The following is a 22,930-nucleotide window of genomic DNA, read 5'->3' as shown; positions in this document are numbered from 1 at the left end:
ATATGGGCAATAAATAATTGCAGTGATTATTTGATTCAGTTTATTTCTTTCTCCATCCGCTTGTCACACACATTAAACTAATGTATGTTATTGTCATCTACTCCTAGTTTAATATTAACATCTAAAAGGACGTAACATATAATTGGGGGCTCGTCCGAGATCTATTTAAATTATTTAAAATCTTAATTTAGTCCCGGATAATAGTTTTGTGTGTGTGTACTCGGATGGTGTAGAGAAAAAAGGAGAAAAACTGTGACAGTGAAATAGTATCATTTTCTCTCTTTGCAATTTTGGTTTTTTATTAGTAAGTAGGCTATTTGTGAGAATTTAGACAATGAGTACTTTTGATTTAGAAACATTTGTTGCTAATCCGACATTGGAAGTTTTTGAGCGATGTAGGAAAGACGATTTATTGCAGATAGGTGAACACTATCGCATTCCTGTTGTGAGGCAGTCTTTAAAGCGCCTTATTAAAGACGAGGTTTTAAAGCACTTGATTAAACACAAAATTTTAAATTTACCTGATGCGGATGGCGATAAGGCTGGTGCAGAGGCTGTAGAACACAGTCCTGATAATTTAGTGGATGCGGAGAAGGAGACGGGTGAGTATGCCGAGGTGGAGACCGAGGCAAAGACTGGCTTGCCGCCCTTCCATCCATTTTCCCCGACTTCAATTGAGTCTGGGGGTGATGCGAGGCTAAAGGTCCGCCTGGCTCGCATGCAGATTGAAGCTCAAGAGCGAGCTGAGACGCGCCATGCCGAGATGAAGCTGCGCCTGGATATCCGTAAATTGGAAATCGACGCGGAGACACAGGTAAAACTTAGACAGCTCGAGTTAGACTCGATGAAGGTTGGTTCTGGCCGATCTGTGCAGTTAAATCCTGTAAGTCCTGCTGCTAATGATAATTCGGCAAGTGTTTTGAGTGATGTTTCGTCTAGTGCTTTTGATATTAGTAAGCATATTGCTTTAGTGCCTCACTTCAGAGAATCCGAAGTGGATTCCTATTTTGCTGTTTTTGAGCGTGTGGCTGCCGCACTTCATTGGCCTAAAGAAGTTTGGTGTCTTTTGCTACAGTGTAGATTAGTCGGAAAGGCACAGGAAGTTTGTTCTGCTTTAACTTTGGAGGAGAGTTTGAAATATGATTCAGTTAAGAGCGCTGTTCTCCGCGCATACGAGTTAGTGCCTGAAGCGTATCGACAACGTTTTAGAAACCAAAAGAAAAATGCACAGCAAACATTCGTAGAATTTGCCCGTGACAAGGGAGTTCTTTTTGATAAATGGTTGGCTGCTAACAATGTGAGAGATTTTAATGCGCTGCGAGAATTGATGCTTCTGGAGGATTTTAAAAATTGCCTGCCTGAGAGAATTGTCACATATCTTAATGAACAGAAAGTCAGGACTTTGTCACAAGCCGCAACTCTTGCGGATGAGTATGTGTTAACGCACAAGAGCGTGTTTTCTGTACCCCGACCTGACAAGACATTGAGTTCATTCACGGCTCAAAATTCCGCACGTCCAAAAAGTAGTTCACCAACGAATAAAGAGATTAGAGAGTGTTTTTACTGCCACAAAATCGGACATTTAATTTCCGAATGTTTAGTGCTTAAACGAAAAAATCAGCAAGGGCAAATGAAACCAGCAGTTTTTGTGAAAACTTTGTCTGAACTTGACTCTAGTGAAAATGAAATTGACGCTGGCTTTAAGCCATTTTTAATGAAGGGACTGATTTCTGTAAATGGAAATACTGAAGAGCAGAAAGAAATTAAAATCTTGAGGGACACTGGCGCACTTCACTCGTTTTTAATTTCTGATGCACTTCCTTTATCTGATCAGACTTACTGTGGATCCAACATTCTAGTTCAGGGAATTGAGATGGGTGTTTTAACGGTGCCTTTGCATCGAATTCACTTGCAGTGTGATTTGATTTCAGGTTTTGTCAAAGTTGGTGTACGTCCTTCCTTTCCTGTCAAGGGTGTTGCGTTTATTCTCGGAAATGACTTGGCCGGGGATAAAGTTTCATCTTTGCCTGAAGTGGTTGATAAACCTGATTGTTTTATCCCTGCTGATGACATTTCTAACACGTTTCCAGACGTATTTTCAGCGAATGTAGTCACTCGTGCCCAAAAACGCAGAATCGGAGAAGAAATAATATTATCTGACTCATTTTTGCCACCTTTGTTTACTGAGAATCCTGCTTCGGTCGATTTTAAAAGTTTTAAAGGTGCTGAGAAAGAAACGCGCTCCGACAATACTCCGCCCACAGATGCGTCCGAATGTGATCTTTTAACTGAACCTATTTCGCACGAACGAATTAAAAATGCACAACGAGATGATGAGTCCTTAACGAAATGTTTTTCTGCGGCTGACAAAGATTTTAAACAAACGAAAAATAACCTGAGTGTATATGTGATTGAGAATGGATTATTGTTGCGTAAATGGCGTCCTAGCAGAGATGTAGAGAATGAATGGGAGGTTGTTTGTCAGATTGTTCTGCCTACAATTTATCGAGAACAAGTGCTAAATTTGGCCCACGATCACCCTTTATCTGGTCATTTAGGTGTGACAAAAACTTACAAGCGCATTCTTAAACATTTCTTCTGGCCTGGCTTAAAGAAGGATGTTGTTTCTCACTGTCGCACTTGTCATGTTTGTCAGGTCACTGGCAAACCAAATCAAAAGATTCCACCAGCACCACTTGTTCCGATCCCTATTGTTGGCGAACCATTTGAGCACGTCATTTTGGATTGCGTTGGTCCTCTTCCAAAGACGAAAGCAGGTAATCAGTTTTTATTAACTATTATGTGCTCTGCAACCCGCTTTCCCGAGGCCATCCCGCTTAGGAAAATCACTGCACATGTTGTGATCAAAGCGATGATCAAATTTTTTTCTACTTTTGGGTTACCAAAAATCGTACAAACAGATCAAGGTACGAATTTTCTGTCAAAAGTGTTCGCGCAAGTTTTAACCTCATTAGGCATAAAACACCGAACATCAAGCGCGTATCATCCTGAAAGTCAGGGAGCTATCGAACGTTTTCATCAAACACTAAAATCCATGTTGAGAAAATATTGCATGAGCTCTGAAAAAGACTGGGATGAAGGAATACCATTAATGTTGTTTGCAATTCGTGAATCTACTCAGGAGTCATTAGGGTTTTCTCCGGCAGATTTAACATTCGGCCACGTCTTTCGCGGGCCTCTTAAAGTGCTGAAAGATGGGATGTTAAATGAAAAATCAAAAGGAGTAAATATTTTGGATTTTGTTAGCCGTTTTAGAGAACGTTTGCACAATGTTTGCACTCTTGCACGTGAGTCACTGTCCGTAGCTCAGGAGGACATGAAAGGATGGTATGACAGAAAAGCTGTTGTCCGTGACATTAAACCTGGTGATGATGTTTTAGTACTGCTACCGGTACCCGGTTCAGCGTTGTCCGCTCGTTTTTCTGGCCCCTATAAGGTGTCGAAAAAACTGAGTGAAACTGACTTTGTGATAAATACACCTGATCGAAAAAGAAAATTTCGCACCTGTCACATTAACATGCTCAAGTTGTATTACCCTAGGAAAGTGTCTGGTAATCTCGAAAAGGAACAACTTGCTGCTGTTTCCTCTGATCCCTTAGTTGCTGCTGTCACTGCTGTGTGTGACTCTGCTGATGTGAGTGAGCTGCCTTCTCTGGGTGAGTGTCACAATGATGATGATGACTTTACGTTTCGTAATGACTTAACGATGTGTGGTAGACTTTTGAATTCGGAGATCCTTGATAATTTGCCAGATTATTTTAATACTTTGTCAGAAACACAGAGACGTGATTTGATCAAACTGTTGCGAGAGTATCCGATGCTGTTTAGTGATGTGCCGACTCAAACTAACGTGCTACAGCATGATATTCAAGTGACATGCGATCATCCTATTAAGCAACATGCTTACAGAATAAATAATGTAAAACGTTCTGTGATGAAAGACGAAGTTGATTATCTGTTAAAAAATAATCTAGCAGAGTATAGTCATAGTCCCTGGAGCTCTCCGTGTCTGCTTGTGCCAAAAGCTGACGGTACATTCCGTTTTTGCACGGATTATCGTAAGGTAAATTCCGTAACAGTGCCAGATAGTTATCCATTGCCCAGAATGGAAGACTGTATTGACAATTTGGGTTCGGCGAAATTTGTCACGAAGTTAGATCTACTCAAAGGATTTTGGCAAATACCATTATCTCCGCGAGCTGCGCAAATTTCAGCTTTCGTTACACCGGATAACTTCCTACAATACAAAGTAATGGCTTTCGGGTTACGAAACGCTCCCGCAACTTTCCAGCGCCTCGTAAACATCGTATTGTCTGGAGTTCCAAATTGCCATGCATACCTCGATGATTTAGTAATTTATTCCTGTGACTGGGATGAGCATTTGTCTGCACTTCGTACTGTTTTTAAACGGTTATCTGACGCTTCGTTGACTATTAATTTAGCCAAGTGTGAATTTGGGAAAGCAACAATTACCTATTTGGGCAAAGAAGTAGGTCAAGGTCAAGTTCGTCCTGTGAGTGCCAAAGTGACAGCTATAGCTGAGTTTCCTATTCCTACAACAAGACGCGAGTTGCGCCGCTTTTTAGGAATGGCTGGTTATTACAGGAGTTTCTGTCGTAATTTCTCGACTGTTGTTTGTCCCTTGACTAGCTTGTTGAGTCCAAAAGCTGATTTTGTATGGTCTGATGCATGCCAACAGGCTTTTGAGAGTATTAAGTTGTTGCTTACTTGTGCACCTGTTCTTGCCGCACCTGACTTCTCACGTCCATTTAAAATAGAAGTTGATGCCAGTTCTTTGGGTGCTGGCGCTGTGCTTGTTCAAGAAGATGATGTTGGCTTTGATCACCCAATCTGTTACTTTTCACGTAAGTTTAATAGACACCAACGTAATTATTCCACCATTGAGAAGGAAGCTTTGGCTTTGATTTTGGCGTTGCAGTTCTTTGAGGTTTACGTGGGTTCATCAGTTTTGCCTGTTACAGTATACACTGACCACAATCCTCTAGTGTTTCTGTCTAGAATGTACAATCACAATCAACGCCTTATGCGTTGGTCGTTGATTGTACAAAATTTTAACTTAAACATAAAGCATAAGAAAGGATCTGAAAATGTCATTGCTGACACTTTATCTAGAGCTTAATGTTGCTTTATGTTTAGTCTTAAGAGGGTGAGTGTAACGTTCCCTTGCAGAACGTATTTTGGATAAGTGTGTGCGTTCGTTTGTATGTGGGTGTGTCGTTTCATGCATGTGTTACAGGTACGAACGGCATTGGAGGATCCGCATTTCGTGCTGATGACGTTGGCCGCTGACGCTGGGTTTGCGCCACCAATCGCTGGTTGGCGTAGCGTTTAAAAGCCGAGCCCAAACTGCAATGGCGATCTCTCGATCTCTCTCTCTCTGTCTCTTTCCTTCTCGCAACTTCTCGCTCTTATTCTTTCTGTGGGTCTCTGTGAGGACAGTCTCTCTTGCGAGGGCTAGTCTGAGAGAATGTGTTTTGCTTGTTTAATGCTCTTGTCTAAAGTTTGCGATTTATCAATGTTTGTGAAATTGTCCAGTTAACTGACATGTTTGAGTGATGCCTCGGAGAGGTGTAGGAGTGAGTAAGTCGCGCGATATACATATACAACACTCAGAGTGATATTTTGTATTAGTTCACTAGGTTCAGGAGAATGTGCTGTTTTCTGTATGTTTTGTTTTTAGTTAGAGCAGTTTAGTTAAGACGTTTGGTACGTTGAAGATGTTTCTTTTCATGCTTTTCTTTTCATATTTAGTTTAGTTTGGTGAAAACAGTTACTGAGTTTTGTTATATTTATTTCTTTGATTTAAGCACATTCAACTACTTCCTCTCCCCCCAGGTAATTCATTATTTAATCATTGTAAATATTTTTCTTTCACTGTATAATATATTTTCACTGGTTTTCATGGGATATATGGGCAATAAATAATTGCAGTGATTATTTGATTCAGTTTATTTCTTTCTCCATCCGCTTGTCACACACATTAAACTAATGTATGTTATTGTCATCTACTCCTAGTTTAATATTAACATCTAAAAGGACGTAACACATCATTTGAGAAATATTTGATATAGAAAACATTCACAGGAGGGCAAATAATTAAAAATTTTGGCCACAAGAGGGCCGTGATATTTACAGATGCTCGTGTTATAAGAACATCTAAATCAAAGTTACGTTAAAGAAAACAACATTCGGAAAACCTGCTTTCGCGATACACTTGTCTTTCAGCCTCTGGGATTGTAAAAGTCATCACACGACATCAAACGCTGGTGCTTCAAAGGTCACAGGATCTGGCCAATCAAACCTCAAAGAGGAGTCCTGGAGTCAGCGCCGCACCAATAATCCCAGGGGTTATGGGTTTCTTTCTAAAGGTCAGACTTTGGTGAGGGGGCAAGGCACAGTGGGCGAGTTACCACATACAGGTCAAACGCGCTCGCAGACAAAAACAGAGCTGCTCTCATAAAAATTCCAACAGAATAGCTGGCGGATGAGCTGAGGATTCCAGCAGTGGGATATTGAGACGGTTTGTGCACATCAGCAGAGATTTTAATATATTAATAATGTCAGAGCAATCATTATAATATACCCGTAAGGTGAAGTGAAGTTGACTGGGTAAGAGCAGGTGCAAAGAATTCATAGTGGTCAAAGATATTAATGTTATGAAGTAGGGGTATATTATTTGTTGTTCAATAATTTGGGCTGAGTACCATCCTTTTAAAAGAAAGTAATGGCTAGCGTGCTGAATTCACAATAAATACATTTATATTGTTGATGCATTTTTAAAAATGTAATTATTAATTATTATTTTTTAAACCATCCATTCATCATGAAGAATTGGGGAAAATAATTGAGGGCTTCCAAAATTAGGGCTTTCAATTTTGTTGATAATTTAAAATAAATAAAAAAATAAATAATAATAATGATGATGATGATGATGACGATGATTAATAATAATAAAAGTAATAATAATGATAATGATGATTAATAATAATAATAATAATAATAATAATAATAGCAATAACAGTAATAATAGTAATAATAATAATAATAATAATAATAATAATAATAATAACATTAATAATAATATTATTATTTTTATATTCATTATTATCATCATTGTTAATTATAATAAAAATAATAACAACAACAACAATAATAATAATGATGATAATGATGATAAGAAAATAATAATAGCAATAATGGTAATAATAACAATGATGATTTACAATAATAATATTAATAGGGATGATGATTATGATCATTAATAATAAGAAGAAGAAGAGTAAGAAAAATAATAAAGATTATAATGATGATGAATAATAATAAATAAGAATAGAAATAAGTTATAATAATAACAATAATGATGATGATGATGATGATGATGATAATAATTAATAAAAAATAATAAAACTAATAATAATTATTATTATTATCATTATCTTCATCATTTTTCCTAATAATAATAACAGTATATATATATATAATATATAATTATAATAATAAATAATAATAACAGTTATAATAATAATAATAATGATAATGATGAGGATGTATTAATAATAATAATATTAATTATTATTTTTTATTTTAATGTTATTATTATTTTTGTCTTTATTATTATTAATCATCATCATCATCATCAAAATCATTTTTATAAAATAATAAATGATAAAGGATGTAAAACGAGAGGAATTCATAAAATTTTGAAATATATGAAAGTAGACAGTTGTTTTCAATTATAATAAAATATGCACTAATATAATTTTACATATATATATATATATATATATATATATATATATATATATATATATATATATATATATATATATATATATATATATTTTATCAAACAAACGCCACCTTGGCAAGATTAAGAGGCTATTTTCAAAAACATTTTAAAAATCAAAACATTTGTGTAAAGGAAAAAAAAAATAGCAATTAATTTTTACTGGAAAATACATTTGAAATCTATCTGGATGCTGCTAACTTCTTTACTCAGTCTAATGTAATGCTAAAAAATAAATCCATTCCTTAAAAAGTTCACACATTGTGTTATTTGCATATAATGGCCAACAACAATGAGAACTGCGTAATGGAATGATAAGTAATGTCCTGCTGGAAAACTAGGGGGTGGTGGAACCTAAAAAATTAGCCAGCTGATACCATGATGCAAATTCTACCTTATCGAGTAAATGTGTATAACATGCAAAACCACAATCCACGAATGACCCCAGAAGCCACGTCTGCGAAAGTAGAAGTAGAAACGATGACCTTCTGTGTCTTTGTGGAAATATGGACAGTTCACCCAAAAATGATCATTTCATTTAGTAATCCTAACACCCAAAGCGAACCTCTGCCAACTCTGGAATGACATCACATTCGCTGCGCGCACTCCAGCAAACTAGCAAACACAGAGTATAAATCAGCCTTTACTCATCACTAACCAGTTTGAGCTGCTTTCTTCTGTTGAACACAAAAGAAGATATTTTGAAAAATGTCCCAGTGGATACTATTGAGGTCAATGGTTTTAGGTTTCCAAGTCTAAGATTAGCAATTTCCAACATTTTTCAAAATATCTTCTTTTGTGTTCAACAAAAAAACTAAACAGTTTTGAAACGACTTTAGGGTGAGTTATTCCTACACTTTCGTCAATTGGTGAAGTCTGTTTCCCGCCACTGGCTTGCTTGGTTTGGGACTTGTGGAGCTGCGCATCGATGGATTTGCTCTTCAGTGTTTGGACTTTCAGCAGTGAATATTAAACCACACTGAACTGAACTAAACTGAACTCTAAAAACTGGACTGACGCAGTTTCAATGTACTAGAACTTCTATGTGAAGCTGCTTTGACACAATTTACATTGTAAAAGTGCCATAGAAATAAAGATTAATTGAATTGAGTAATTAAATATTCATTTTTTGGGTTAGCTATCTGTTTAAAGGCAAATATAACTAACTAAATAAAGTTTAATGTCTGATCACTAAAAATTTTGTCCTTAACTGAAAAAAGAAACTCATACAGGTTTGGAAGCACTTTATGGTTAATAAACAGTGATTAAATATGAATATTTAGGTGAATTATCTATTTAAAGTAAAAAAAAAAAATATTTTTTAAATAAATCAGATTCAGTGTCTGATCATTGAGCTTTTGTCGTCAACAGAAAAAAGAAACTCATACAAGTTTTGGAAGCACTTTAGGTTGAATAAACAGGGATTAAATATGTATTTTTGGGTGAATTATCCATTTAAAGTAAAAAAATAATAATAAAAATAAATAAATAAATAAATAAATAAATAAATAAATAAATAAAATTCAGTGTCTGATCATTTAGCTTTTGTCCTCAACAGAAAAAAGACACTCATACAAGTTGTGGAAGCACTTTAGGTTGAATAAACAGGGATTAAATATGTATTTTTGGGTGAATTATCCATTTAAAGTAATAAATAAATAAATAAATAAATAAATAAATAAATAAATAAATAAATAAAATTCAGTGTCTGATCATTGAGCTTTTGTCCTCAACAGAAAAAAGAAACTAATTTTTTAAAAAAATGAATTTTTGGGTGAATTATCCTTTTATAGTTAAAAAAATATTAAATAAATCAAATTCAGCTTTTTTCCTCCACAGAAAAAAAAAACACTCATACAAGTGTTGGAAGCACTTTATGGGTGAATAAACAGTGATTAAATATGATTTTTTGGGTGAATTATCCATTTAAAGAAAAAAAATAAAAATAAATAAATAAATAAATAAATAAAATTCAGTGTCTGATCATTGAGCTTTTGTCCTCAACAGAAAAAAGAAACTAATTAAAAAATATATGAATTTTTGGGTGAATTATCCTTTTATAGTAAAAAAAAAATATTAAATAAATCAAATTCAGCTTTTGTCCTCCACAGAAAAAAAAGCACTCATACAAGTGTTGGAAGCACTTTAGGGTGAATAAACAGGGATTAAATATGATTTTTTGGTAAATTATCCATTTATAGTAAAAAAAATTATTAAATAAATCCAGTTCAGTGTCTGATCATTGAGCTTTTGTCCTCAATAGAAAAAAGACACTCGTAATAGTTCTGAAAGCACTTTAGGGTGAATAAATAGTGATTAAATATGAATTTTTGGTTTAACTCGAATTAAAGGAAGTAAATCAAATTCAGTGTCTGAGCGGTGAGGTTTTCTTCCTAATTAGCCAGTTCAGAAAACCTAGAAAAACAAATGCAATACCTGCGCAATACTCTTCCGACACGCATGGGCTTGTTTTATGATGTTACGTAACTGAAATTCATCCAGAGCAAAGCAAAAGCCTGATGGGGATGACACAACCTGAACCCTCCGCTCTGAAGTTTTTTTATTGCTAAGCCTGAAGATTCAGCCTCAAATCACATCAAAACAATTCATCAGCAGGCCAACAATTATCTCTCAGATGCCTGGATGTCCATGTTTGTACCTGCACACATGGATTTGCGTTCAGGCTTGTCTTTTTCCATGAGTGAATCTTTACTGGGTATTACAGCAGAGCCAGGGGAAATTTAGCCCTGTGATGTTGAAAGAGTACTCAGTCATTTCTGCAGAAAAAGAGCTCGAAAATACCACAAAATCTCCTCAAGTGGCGGAGATACACTTACTAAACTTCCTGTATGAGGTCATGTGTTGTGAAGAGGATGGTTTACAAAAAACTGCCACCTTAAAAGGAAGAGGAACTGAGGTGTTTGGAAATCACGAAATGTATATGTCTAGAAGGAGAAAAGCAAACCGTTTACTTTAGAGAGAGAAGAGGGGGAAATGGTGTTGGGAAACTAAATTATGACTAAAAGCACTACAAGAGATTTGTGTTAGGATAATTAAATAAAATACAGCAAAAAAATTAAAATAAATATTAGAACTCAATAAAACCAAATAAAAAAAAGACTATTTTGGAGGCTTAAAAAAGAAATACAAACAAAACTAAATTAAGACTAAAAACACTAAAGTACAACACCGTAGTTAAAATAAATAGTGCAAAAACTAAAAATTAATCGTACAAAAATAAATAAATTAAATGTTATAATTGCAAAATATTATATTTTGTAATTGCAAAATATTAGAAAATTTTATTTTGTAATTGCAAAATATGTTAAAAAAATAAATAAATAAATGTAATAATAAAATAAAAAATTCAAATAAAATAAATTATTATTTAAAAAAAAATTAAATATTATTTTTTTAATCAAAAATGCTAATTAAAATATTTTGTAATCGTAAAAAATGCAAAAATATAAATAAATATTACAACTCAATAAAACCAAATAAAAAAACTACTATTTTGCAGGGTAAAAAAGCTAAATTACAAATAAAAGTAAATTATGACTAAAAACACTAAAGTTAACCACTGTTGAAAAAATAAACAGTGCAAAACTAACGGTATTTGTATAAAGTGTGTGCATATACATGTCAACTATCTTAGGTATTTTCTTTATCTGTAATAGTAATTGTGAATCATGCTCAGTTGCAGAAAATGTAAATAAAGTGGGGGGAAAATAAATAATAAATAAAATCAGATAATAATAAGTAGCAGTTAAAGTCAGAATGCTCCAAAAATAGAGAGAGAGAGAAAAAAAAGAAAAGATGTAAAAGGCTTGAGTGTGTGTAGACAGACAAAGCAGCATGACTGACCAGTATGTCGACGCTGTCTCTGCGGGGCAGGGAACTGTGCTCTGGTTTGTCAGTGGCTGGCGTGAGGATGTAGACGCTGCCCCCTACTGACGGCTTGATGTTGGGCAGGCTGAGCGAGCGCAGATCCTTAACACTCTGTTCCACCTTCAGCTCATCGCCAGGTCGAGCTGTGTACACACACAAACAAAGATTCAACTACAACAGCAAACAATGTTATAAAATGCTTTGCTTACTAAACAGACCGAACAATATTTAATAATGCATAAATGTTATTAAATGTTTAAAATGCAGAAAAAAATACATATCAGAATGCAATACACACTGTTAAAAATATCTGTAAATTAACAGTTTTGTGATTAACAAGTGTTTTATTTACGGTTGTGAATTGCATTATAGGATGTTGAACTCTGCTCTGTCGAATTTTGGTGTTCAAATTCAACTCTACAGTTTAACAAAGTGATTTTATTGACATTTCAGTAGTAGCTTCATCTATTCATGACTATACAACCATGTGCCTGTGATAAACTGGTACCGATGTTGATTAGAACAACAGGATGAGATACGTTTCAAACCATGCCACAATCTGTAATAACATTCTCACCTTTCACTTTGAGATAACGTCCACCGAAACGGAACGCCTCGAAGTCGAGAGACAATGGAGTGTTGGACTGATCCAGGAACAGATCGACTCGGAACAATTCAATGCCCTTCCGCTCAAAAATGGGCCCAAGCACTTCTCTAAACAACAAAATGATCAAATTAATTAACATTTACAAAGCAATCATAGTGTTACTAGTAGGGTTGGGTATCGTTTAGGTTTTTTTCGATACCGGTGCTAAATCGATACTTTTAAAACGGTACCAGTGCCTGAACCGATACTTTTTAGCCACAAAATTAATTGACAAAAAAATATATACATATATATACATTATAATAATGATATGCATGTTGGTGTGTCAGAATCCTTGCATGTAAAATATAGCTATACTGTAAAATGTTTAGTTTAAGCAAATTAGATGAAATCGATCTTGCGTGTTGATGAAGTGAGTCGCTCGCCGCATGCGCCGTACTGCGGCTTTGCCTTCTATAAGCTACAATAACAAACACCTGACAGGGCTGACATCCGTATCCCTCAAAGCTGTTTAGAATTAAACATTTAGAGATGGTTTGACAACGCCTACTTATGTGGCCCCTTAACGCACACCTTTATGCTTCTTAAGGGCGTCACACAGTGGAAGCGCCGCGGCACGGCGCGCACATGACAGTTGATAACATCATACACCAGACGTGCACATTCGCGTGTTATTTAAAATGAAACATTTGGCGCTTGGATGGTTCTCTGTGGCCTGAGGCGCTTCTGGTGTGCGACCTTTACATTCTTGTTGCAGCATCGAAATTAGGCACTGAAATTCATATGCTGATTTGATCCAGTGCATATTGGTTCCAAAGGTACAGGTGCCATTATGGCACCGGGTTTCGGTACCCAACCCTAGTTACTAGCATTGTAAAGTCTAATAAACACCCTTTCACACCTTTAAAAAGACAAAGTACATACATCTGGGAGGTTGGCAAAAAAATGTTCTGCAACTTTTTGCATAATTTCTGATGACATATTCTGAGAATATATTGCATATATAGTTGAAACCAGGAGTTTACATACATTCTAAAAAAAGGAACATAACCATTAAAAAAAAAAAGTCTGATGGTAAATCATACTAAATGTTTACTATTTTAAATTCGTTAGGATTACCTAAATTATTTAAATTTGTTAATGCCAGAATAATGAGATTTTATTTTTATTTTTTGAGAATTTTTTATTAATTTCTACACAGTCAAAATTTTGCACACATTTTCTTGTTATTTTTTTAGCTTTGCTTTTTAAAATGTATAACTTCAAATGTCAATGTTTTAGGCATCCTTCTACAAGCTTCTCACAATAGTTTGAAGGAATTTTGGCCCATTCCTCCTGACAGAAAAATATTTGACTAGATATTTTCCAAGACACTTCTATACAGTTTGAACTGACATTTAAAGGCTTAACTAGGCAAGTTATTGTATATCGATGGTTTGTTCTGTAGACTATCAGAACAAATATATAGCTTAAAGGGGCTAATAATTTTGACCTTAACCTGTTAGCCAATTTTGGGGATTTACACCTACCTAACTTTTTAAATAGTAACAGTTCCTGACTCCAGTAAGCTACAACCACAAATGTATCATTGGAAAGAGGACACTTTGAGCTTTACTGTGGTAAAAGGAGGCGTTACATGTTAAAAAATATAAAAAGTTATTTATTATGAAGTCATGAAAAAAAATTGTATTGTGTTTAATATTTGTTTTCCATATAGAAACACAGGAAAACATTTATGAAATGTCCTAGAACAAACTATGACTTGAAAGCTAAGTATTTCATGGCGTTAATATATTAAATTTGATGAAGACAGCATGCAAAATTAGATTTCTGTAAAAAGTTTTCCGAGGCTATGCTGATATCCTTTTCTTCCTCACCATCGGAAATGATCAAAAATGATCTTCCCAGACTAAAATGGTTTTTAAAAAATTAAAACTGCTTTTATTCTGGCTGAAATTAGACTTTCTCCAGAAGAAAAAATATCATCAGAAATTCTGTGAAAATTTCCTTGCTCTGTTAAACATCATTTGGGAAATATTAAAAAAACAAAAGAGTGAAAAAAAAAATTAAAGGGGTCTAATAATTCTGACTTCAATTGCCAACTAAAAAGTTACTTATTTATATAATGCCTAAGCTGAATGTTTAGGCCCTTCAGAAATTCTAATAATATGCTGATTTAATGCTTAAGAGACATTTACAAACACTCAGAATATGTTTGCTGTTTGTTCAAACTACCTAAAATAAGCTGAAACAACACAATTCTTGAGTTTTTTGGGGGAAACAACTTCAATGTTTTACATTCAATCCACTTAAATTTGTAAAAACTAATAATTTAACTTAATTCCCTTATGTTGTCACAACACAAATCGATTGTGAGGAAGCCAGCATTTATTTCTTACAGTGAATGTTGAAACACATATATATTTTTTAAAATTTGTGTGGAAAACTTGATTCGTTTCAGTTTTCCAGTCTATAAAAAGTTTAACATAACAGCAGGTTTTTTGAAGTATGAGATTTTTTGAGATGAGAGTATTAAAAGTCACCACAAATCGATGTAATGATGTACAGTTGAAGTCAGAATTATTCACCCTCCTGTGGTAAGTGTTGCTTACCTGAGCAAGGAAATTTTCACAGTATTTCTAATAATATTTTTTCTTCTAGAGAAAGTCTTATTTGTTTTATTTTGGCTAGAAAAAAAGTTTAAAATAAAAAAAAATGTTTAACCAAATCATTGAACTTAAGTGTCTTCAATTTAAAAAATAAAGGATTTATTTTATAACTTTTTTCTGCATTGTACAAAAGGATTGTAAATTAGATTTATACATATTCCCCCAAATTTCAGCACAATAACTCATGTATGACAACATAAGTGTGTTATATAATAAACACATTGATTTATGGTCCAGGATAAATCTTGCTTTATTGCTACAGTTTTTACTAATTTTGATCTCACATTATTTATTTGCGATTTCCAACTAATTTATGATCCAATACAACACCAAGAAACTTAAGTGCATATACTCTTTCTATAACTTCATTATCAATTTGTAAATCTATATTATGACTACTTTTTAATTTCCCAAATAACATAACCTTTGTTTTACTTATATTTAAGGACAATTTGTTTAGGTCAAAACACAATTTCAATTTATTAATTTCTGTTTTAATCAACTCCGTAAGTTTTGGTAAATAGGGTATAAGCCGAGCTAGTGTTGTTCCCAAACTGATAAACTTCCGGTGACCTGTTATTCTGAGTTTTTTTCCATTTTATATGGTTCCTTTTGCAGCATTGATGTTGTAATGCAATTAAAATACAATCGGTTAAACAGACTTTGGCATTAATTTAGCTGCTCAAACGTAAAACAAGACAAAAAGCCGTTTACTCGAACGCGCCTGTCAGAATCGGCAGGTTAGCGCAGAAGCTCAATTGAATATACTAGGGTAAAATAAATGCTCATATTATAAAGACATGGTGGAGAAAATGTAATTTAATGCAGTGCTTCTTGTACAATCAGAGACCCACTTTATATTGGATATCAATCAGCCAGTGGAGATTGCAGATTTTTAAAGAAAACAGACCAATTTTGCAATGGCATTCAGTTTACCGGAAGCTGTTAACCCAGATTAATGGCAAATTAAAAGTCCTACTAGCATACATACCCTATCATTTCCAGAACAAAAATTACTTGTATCATCTGCAAATAAAATAAACTTAACTCTGATATCTTACATATATCCTTAATGTAAATTATAAGCAATATTGGACCTAAAACTGATCCTTGTGGTATGCCACAATTTACATTTGGAAATAAAGATTTATGATTGCCAATTTCCATGAACTGTTGCCTATTTTTTAATAACTAAATTTAATTAATTTACTCAATTTATTATTATCCTGAAGCACTAAGGTTGTGTGTTCGAATCCTAGACTACTACCTAGATTAATTCACAAACTGACCGTAACGTCTTCTTCTTGACTGCGGGGACAATCTCTGTGTCAATGTCAATGTTGAGGTCAAACTTGAGACTGAAGCACTCCCTCCTCGGGTTCTACAGGGGGCGATAAAACAACACTGGTCAAAGGTGAACATCAAACAGACCATCATGCATTCATTTACGCTGAACTTAAAATGTGATAATCTTAAGAAATCTGTTTAATGGACCGCATCCTGGAGCTGGTGACTCAAAGATGTGTCATTTCCTGTTCACCGTTGCACAGGGAAGACCACATTCAAGTTTCTACTTGCACAGTCAAACTGCTGGTGAGGAATATGAATGTGCATTAGGTTTGGGACCAGAGTTTTTGTATTGTTTTTAAAAGAAGTCTATTATGCAAGGCTGCATTTATTTTATTGTATTTTTAAAATGTATTTTGTATTACGTAGTTATGCATTTAGTATTCTGAAAAGAAAGTAAAAAATAAATAAATTATTTATTTATTTTAAATATTTATTTATTTATTTTTAATATTTTTTATTTATTTAATGTATTTTTATTTATTTGTTAGTTATTTAATAAAATTTTATTTTTTAACTTAAAATTTTATTAAGAAATGTTTTATTTATTTAGTTAATTTTATTTTTATTAATTAATTTTTTTATTTAAGATGTATTTATTTATTTATTATTTATTAACTTTATTTTATTTATATATTCATAAAATTTTATTTATTTATTTAATGAAAATGTATTTAATTCAAATTTATTAATTTTTAATTGTTATTTATTTAAATGTTATTTATTTTATTTATTTATTAAATATTTTTTATTTATTTAATTTTATATATATTATGTTTATTTATTTAAAATTTATTTATTAATTTTTATTATTTTATTTATTCATTTATTTATTTATTTGTTTATTTATTTGTCTATTTATTTATTAAAAATGTTAATTAAATAAAAAAGAAATGAAAAAGAAAATAAACATACCTTTACATTAATACTTCATTTATTTATTTATTAATAATCTTAATTATTTCATTTTTATTTATTTAGTTAATTTTTTTTATTACATTTTTAATTTTATTTATATATTTATTACATTTTTAACTACTTATTTAATTTTAATTTTAATTTTAATTGTGATTTAATTTTATTTATTTATTTTTATTTTATTCATTTAACTTATTTATTTAATAAATTTTAATTAATTTAATTATTTTTTTAATGAAATTTTTACATATTTTATATTTATTTATTTTTGATTTATTTAGTTTTAATTATTTTATTTTATAAATTTATTTATTAGTTTATTTATAACAAACAACAACAAAAAAAAATAATCCTTTAGGAGCAGCAGTTGATATAATGATTTCAGAATGATCATGTGATACTGAAGTAACAATGCTGAAAACTAAGCTATGAATCACATCAAAGGGCGGCATGGTGGCTCAATGGTTAGCACTGTCGTCTAACAGCAAGAAGGTTGCTGGTTTGATTCCCAGGTGATTCAGTTGGCATTTCTGTGTGGAGTTTGCATGTTCTCCCCGTGTTGGCTTGGGTTTCCTCCAGGTGCTTCGGTTTCCCCCACAAGTCCAAAGACATGCGGTATAGGTCAATTGAATAAACTAGATTGTCCGTAGTGTATGTGTGTGAATGAGAGTGCATAGATGTTTCCCATACTGGGTTGCAGCTGGAAGGGCATTCGTTGTGTAAAACATAAACATTCCGCTGTGGCGACCCCTCATTAATAAAGGGACTAAGCTATAGGAAAATGAATGAATGAATGAATGAATTGCATTAAAGAAAATTCCATACATTCCATACATAAGAAAACATATTCAAAATTATAATAATACATAACAAATTTATTTTACGTTCGATCAAAAAGGGCAGCCTTGGTGAGCAGAGGCTTCTGTTAAATCATTTAAAACATTGTACAGATCCCAAACTTGCGTAGAATGCCTGTTTTCTTTGAGACCATCCTTTAGAGTATAGTCAGCCAGGAACAGACATTTCCCATGAGTCTTTGCTAATGCACTTACATCAGTGTGGTGACGTCGGGGCTTGTTTCCTTCTCTCGCTTTCAGCTTTAAGCCTCCTGCCTTACGCTCTCTGTTTGAGCACAGAAAAAAAACTTGAACAATTAACTCTCACACACAACTTAAGAAGGTACTATTAATAGAGGAAAAACAAAAATGCATTAACTAATACATGCACTCTTATATTTACTACATATGGTATTTTACAGGACTGAACCATCTGCTTGTTTGCTGGGCTGTACAATTTAGACAAGAATACTGTGATATCAGTGTGAAAATCCAATGAAAGCAAATAAAATGTTTTGTTTTTTAGTTGTTATGTAAAAAATATATGCCCCTCATTTTAAAAATCTAGGGACATCGTAATTCATTATGCAGGACTACTGTTTTATTTTCATTGCTCCATATCAGATTTGCTAAAAACACTTTAACTAATAAATGTATTATTATTTGTACCACATAGGGTTTTTTAAAGGACTGAACCAGCTGCTTGTTTGGTGGGCTGTACAATTTAGACAAGAATACTGTGATATCAGTGTGAAAATAAAATAAAATAAAAAGTGTTGTTTTTTCAGGTGTTATTGCAAAAAGAAACTAAAGTACCATGGACAAAAAAAAGCTCATCATTTAAAAAATTTAGTAATAGGGTTGTAGGTTATCCCTTTATAAGTGATCTATACTCACAACATATGCAGAGATATGTCAGTGTGGAGCAGCATTTACTGCATTTTAATCCAAAATGTGCATTACGTTTTACTGAACTAAATTGCAGCCTTTATGATTTGATAATCACACTATAATAACGAAATTCATTTTGCAGCTGTTTTTTTTCCATTGCTTCATATTAGATTGGCTAAAAACACAAACACTTTAAACAAACTACACTTTTTTTCTTATTTTTACCACATAGGGTATTTTACAGGACAAAACAAAAACTAAACAAAACAAAAAAGAAGTGAAAACGAAAACAAAACAAAAACAAAGCAAAATGGAAAAAACTAAACAAAAACAATTATTAAAAATTTATAAAAAATTATAAAAAAAAACAAAGACAAAACAAAAAAGGAAATCAAAACAAAAAAAGGGAATTGAAACAAAAAGCAAAACAAAACAAAAATAATCTGGAGTCTGGATAAAAAAATACAAAGACAAAACAAAACAAAACAAAAACTAACTTAAAACAAAACAAAAATGAAACAAAAACAATTTTTTTAAATAAACAAAACAAACCAAAAAAATTTATGAAAACAAAATAAAATGAAAAAAAAAAAATTAAGATGAAAAAAAAGTGAAAAAGAAAACAAAACGAAAACAAAGCAAAATGGAAAAAAACTAAACAAAAACAATTATTAAAAATTTATAAAAAAAACAAACCAATGATAAAACGAAAAAGGAAATCGAAACAAAAAAGGGAATTGAAACAAAAATCAAAACACACAAAAAAGAAATGAAAATGAAAACTAAATGAAAACAAAACAAAAAGGCAAAAACAAAAAAAAAATCTGGATAAAAAAACAATACGAAGACAAAACAAAACAAAAAACCTAAAACAAAACAAAAATTAAACAAACAGTGGTTGTAAAATCATCAATCTAAATAAATTCCATGAAAAAAAATCGGGTATGCAAACTTTGTTCAGGTACGCAAGTATTCAGCTTCAGTTTGAATTGTATGCTTCTCGTGCAAAAACAAAAAACATAACAAAAAACACACATTTTGGATTTTTGCATCTCTATGTTGTGCCACTCATGGTGCATATGGACGTCAAACTTTCATACGTTATCTGAAATTGCACAAGGATTGAGTTTCAAAGACTGACCCTCGTTCAGTGCTCGCTTCTTCGTCCTCCTCCAGGTCTGAAGGAGGGCTCGTTCGAGGAGGACAGGAACGTGTCGACACATTTCGTGCCAGGATAGAACCTAAAAAGATTACGTCAAACATGGAATAAAAATTAATATTTCAAAGCACTTCACAGGACCTTTAAACTACAAAGAATTTAATTTATTTAAGATAAATACTTAAAAGTATTTTATTTACAATTAATATGCTGTCAAGTGAATAAATGGCTGAATGTTGATAATGATGACAATTAACTGTACAAATACTAACATCCGTCTCAGTTGTTTTCGAGTGAAACTGATTTGTATAAAAGCAATAAACCTGTTTGTCAGAGTGTAACGCAAGTGCTTTTGTGCCTGCAGGTTAGCTACCTTGTGGCTGTACGTCGAAGCGGGGATGTCTGTCAAAGTGCATGCTGTCAGACTCATCCAGGTGACAGCGAGAATCACATGACTCGCACAGGTGCAGAGGGCTTTTACCGTTCAGCTCCTGACAGTCGGGGTGATGACAAACCTGCAGGAGCACAGAAAAAGATAATTTAGGCCAAGCTCCTTTCATTTCATCAGGCTGAAGAATTTGGTCTCGTTTTGAAATTCCTTGTTTTCACGTCAGCATAACGTCACTATAAACATACAGGCATGCATATGACACAAAGAGCAGCGTTTAGACCCCTAAGCAATTCAAAAACAGTGTGGAAAATGGCTTCTTTACGGTAAAAGTGCTTCTCCAGTGCCCCAAAACCCCCTCAGAACACAAAAGTGTGTCACATACTTACTAAAAACAAACAGGGAGTACTGCAAGGTTCAGTAGTCAGACCATTAATTATTTTTTTTTTAACAAGTTTCTTGAAGAAATCATTAAAAATATTGAGTTAGTTTTCCCTGTTATAATGATTCCCCTCTATATTTATTTAAGTCCAGATTTACATTTATATTTAATCATTTAGCAAACGTTTTTGTCTAAAGTGACTTACAGAGACAAATCTGAAGCAGAAAGAGTAACTCAGATCAGATTACTTTCTCTTTGTTAGGCTAAAAAATTTGGTCTTGTTTTGAAATTCCTTGTTTTCACGTCAGCATAACGTCACTATAACCATACAGGCCTGCATATGACAAAAGAGCAGTGTTTAGACCCCTAAGCAATTCAAAAACAGTGTGGAAAATGGCCTCGTTACGGTAAAAGTGCTTCTCCAGTGCCCCAAAACCCTCTCAGAACACAAAAGTGTCACATACTTACTAAAAACAAACAGGGAGTACTGCAAGGTTCGGTAGTCAGACCATTATTTTTTTTCTTTTTTTAACAAGCTTCTTGGAGAAATCATTAAAAATATTGAGTTAGTTTTCCCTGTTATAATGATGATTCCCCTCTATATTTATTTAAGTCCAGATTTACATTTAATCATTAAGCAAACGTTTTTGTCCAAAGTGACTTACAAAGACAAATCTGAAGCAGAAAGAGTAACTCAGATCAGATTACTTTCTCTTTGTTAGGCTAAAAAAATTGGTCTTGTTTTGAAATTCCTTGTTTTCACGTCAGCATAACGTCACTATAACCATACAGGCATGCATATGACAAAAGAGCAGCGTTTAGACCCCTAAGCAATTCAAAAACAGTGTGGAAAATGGCCTCTTAACGGTAAAAGTGCTTCTCCAGTGCCCCAAAATCCAGATTTACATTTATATGTAATCATTTAGCAAACGTTTTTGTCCAAATTGACTTACAAAGACAAATCTGAAGCAGAAAGAGTAATTCAGATCAGATTACTTTCTCTTTGTTAGGCAAAAGAATGTGGTCTTGTTTTGAAATTTCTAATTTTTACGTCAGTATAATGTCGTTATAACCGTACAGACATGCACATGACAAAAAGGCAGTGTTTAGAGCCCTGGGCAATTCAAAAACGGTGTGGAAAAGGGCTTTTTAAGGTAAAAGTACTTCTGAGGGGGTTTGGGGGCACTGGAGAACCAATAAATGTGTCAAATATTAACTAAAAACAAACATAAGTCACAAATTCAGTATGGAGTACTGCAAGGCTCAGTACTCAGACCATTACTTTTTGGTATGACTGTACAGACATGCACATGACTAAAGGCTAGTATTTAGAGCCCTAAGCAATCCAAAAACAGTGTGGTAAATGGCTTCTTATTGTAAAAGTACTTCTCAAGTGCCCCAAACCCCCCTCTGAACCCACGAGTGTGTCATATACTAACTAAAAACAAACATAAGTCACAAATTCAGTATGGAGTACTGCAAGGCTCAGTACTCAGACCATTGCTTTTTGTTTTTTTTGTTTTTTTAAACAAACTTCTTCTAAAAAAAAAAATCATTAAAAATATTGTGCTAGTTTTGACAGCTATAATGACGATACCCTCTCTATATATTTAAGGCTAGATTTGCATTTATATTTAATCATTTAGCAGATGTTTTAGTCCAAAGTGACTTACAAAGACCGAAGACAAACCTGAAGATGCACAGAAAGAGTCACTCAGATCAGATTACTTTCACTTCATCAGGCTAAAGAATTAAGTCTCGTTTTGAAATTTCTCATTTTCACATCATTATAACCTCACTATTACCGTACAGACATGCACATGACAATCCAAAAACAGTGTGAAAAATGGCCCTTTACAGTAAAACCCCCTCAGAACATATGCGTCACATACTTTGCAATAAAACAAACATTGGTAACAAGTTCAATAGGGAGTACAGTAAGGCTCTGTACCTAGACAATTTTTTTTAACAAGTTTCTTCTAGGATAAATTTTTAAAAATCTTGTTGAGTTGTTGCT

The 22,930-nt window shown here is 33.2% G+C and overlaps 1 protein-coding gene across 8 annotated transcripts in view; it reads right to left on the bottom strand.

Annotated features, from left to right (window-relative positions):
- Window positions 1-22,930, bottom strand: part of plekhg5b (pleckstrin homology domain containing, family G (with RhoGef domain) member 5b) — a 156,751-nt gene that overhangs the window by 45,864 nt on the left and 87,957 nt on the right. For all 8 annotated transcript variants that reach the window (XR_015523911.1, XR_015523913.1, XM_087307658.1 and 5 more), the window contains 6 exons: window positions 20,517-20,658; window positions 20,126-20,225; window positions 18,310-18,379; window positions 16,282-16,373; window positions 12,294-12,430; window positions 11,693-11,859 (listed from right to left, as the gene is read on the bottom strand). Coding sequence is in view for 6 of the 8 variants with exons in the window: in XM_087307658.1 (XP_087163784.1) it covers window positions 11,693-11,859; window positions 12,294-12,430; window positions 16,282-16,373; window positions 18,310-18,379; window positions 20,126-20,225; window positions 20,517-20,658 (708 nt within the window). In the remaining 2 variants the exon portion in view is untranslated. The remainder of the gene's footprint in view (window positions 1-11,692; window positions 11,860-12,293; window positions 12,431-16,281; window positions 16,374-18,309; window positions 18,380-20,125; window positions 20,226-20,516; window positions 20,659-22,930) is intronic.

This window comes from Danio rerio, chromosome 23 (genome assembly GCF_052040795.2).
Source record: "Danio rerio strain M-AB ecotype USA chromosome 23, GRCz13ab, whole genome shotgun sequence".
In the NCBI taxonomy this organism is placed as follows: Eukaryota; Metazoa; Chordata; class Actinopteri; order Cypriniformes; family Danionidae; genus Danio; species Danio rerio.
This window is presented reverse-complemented; position numbering and strand designations above follow the sequence as displayed.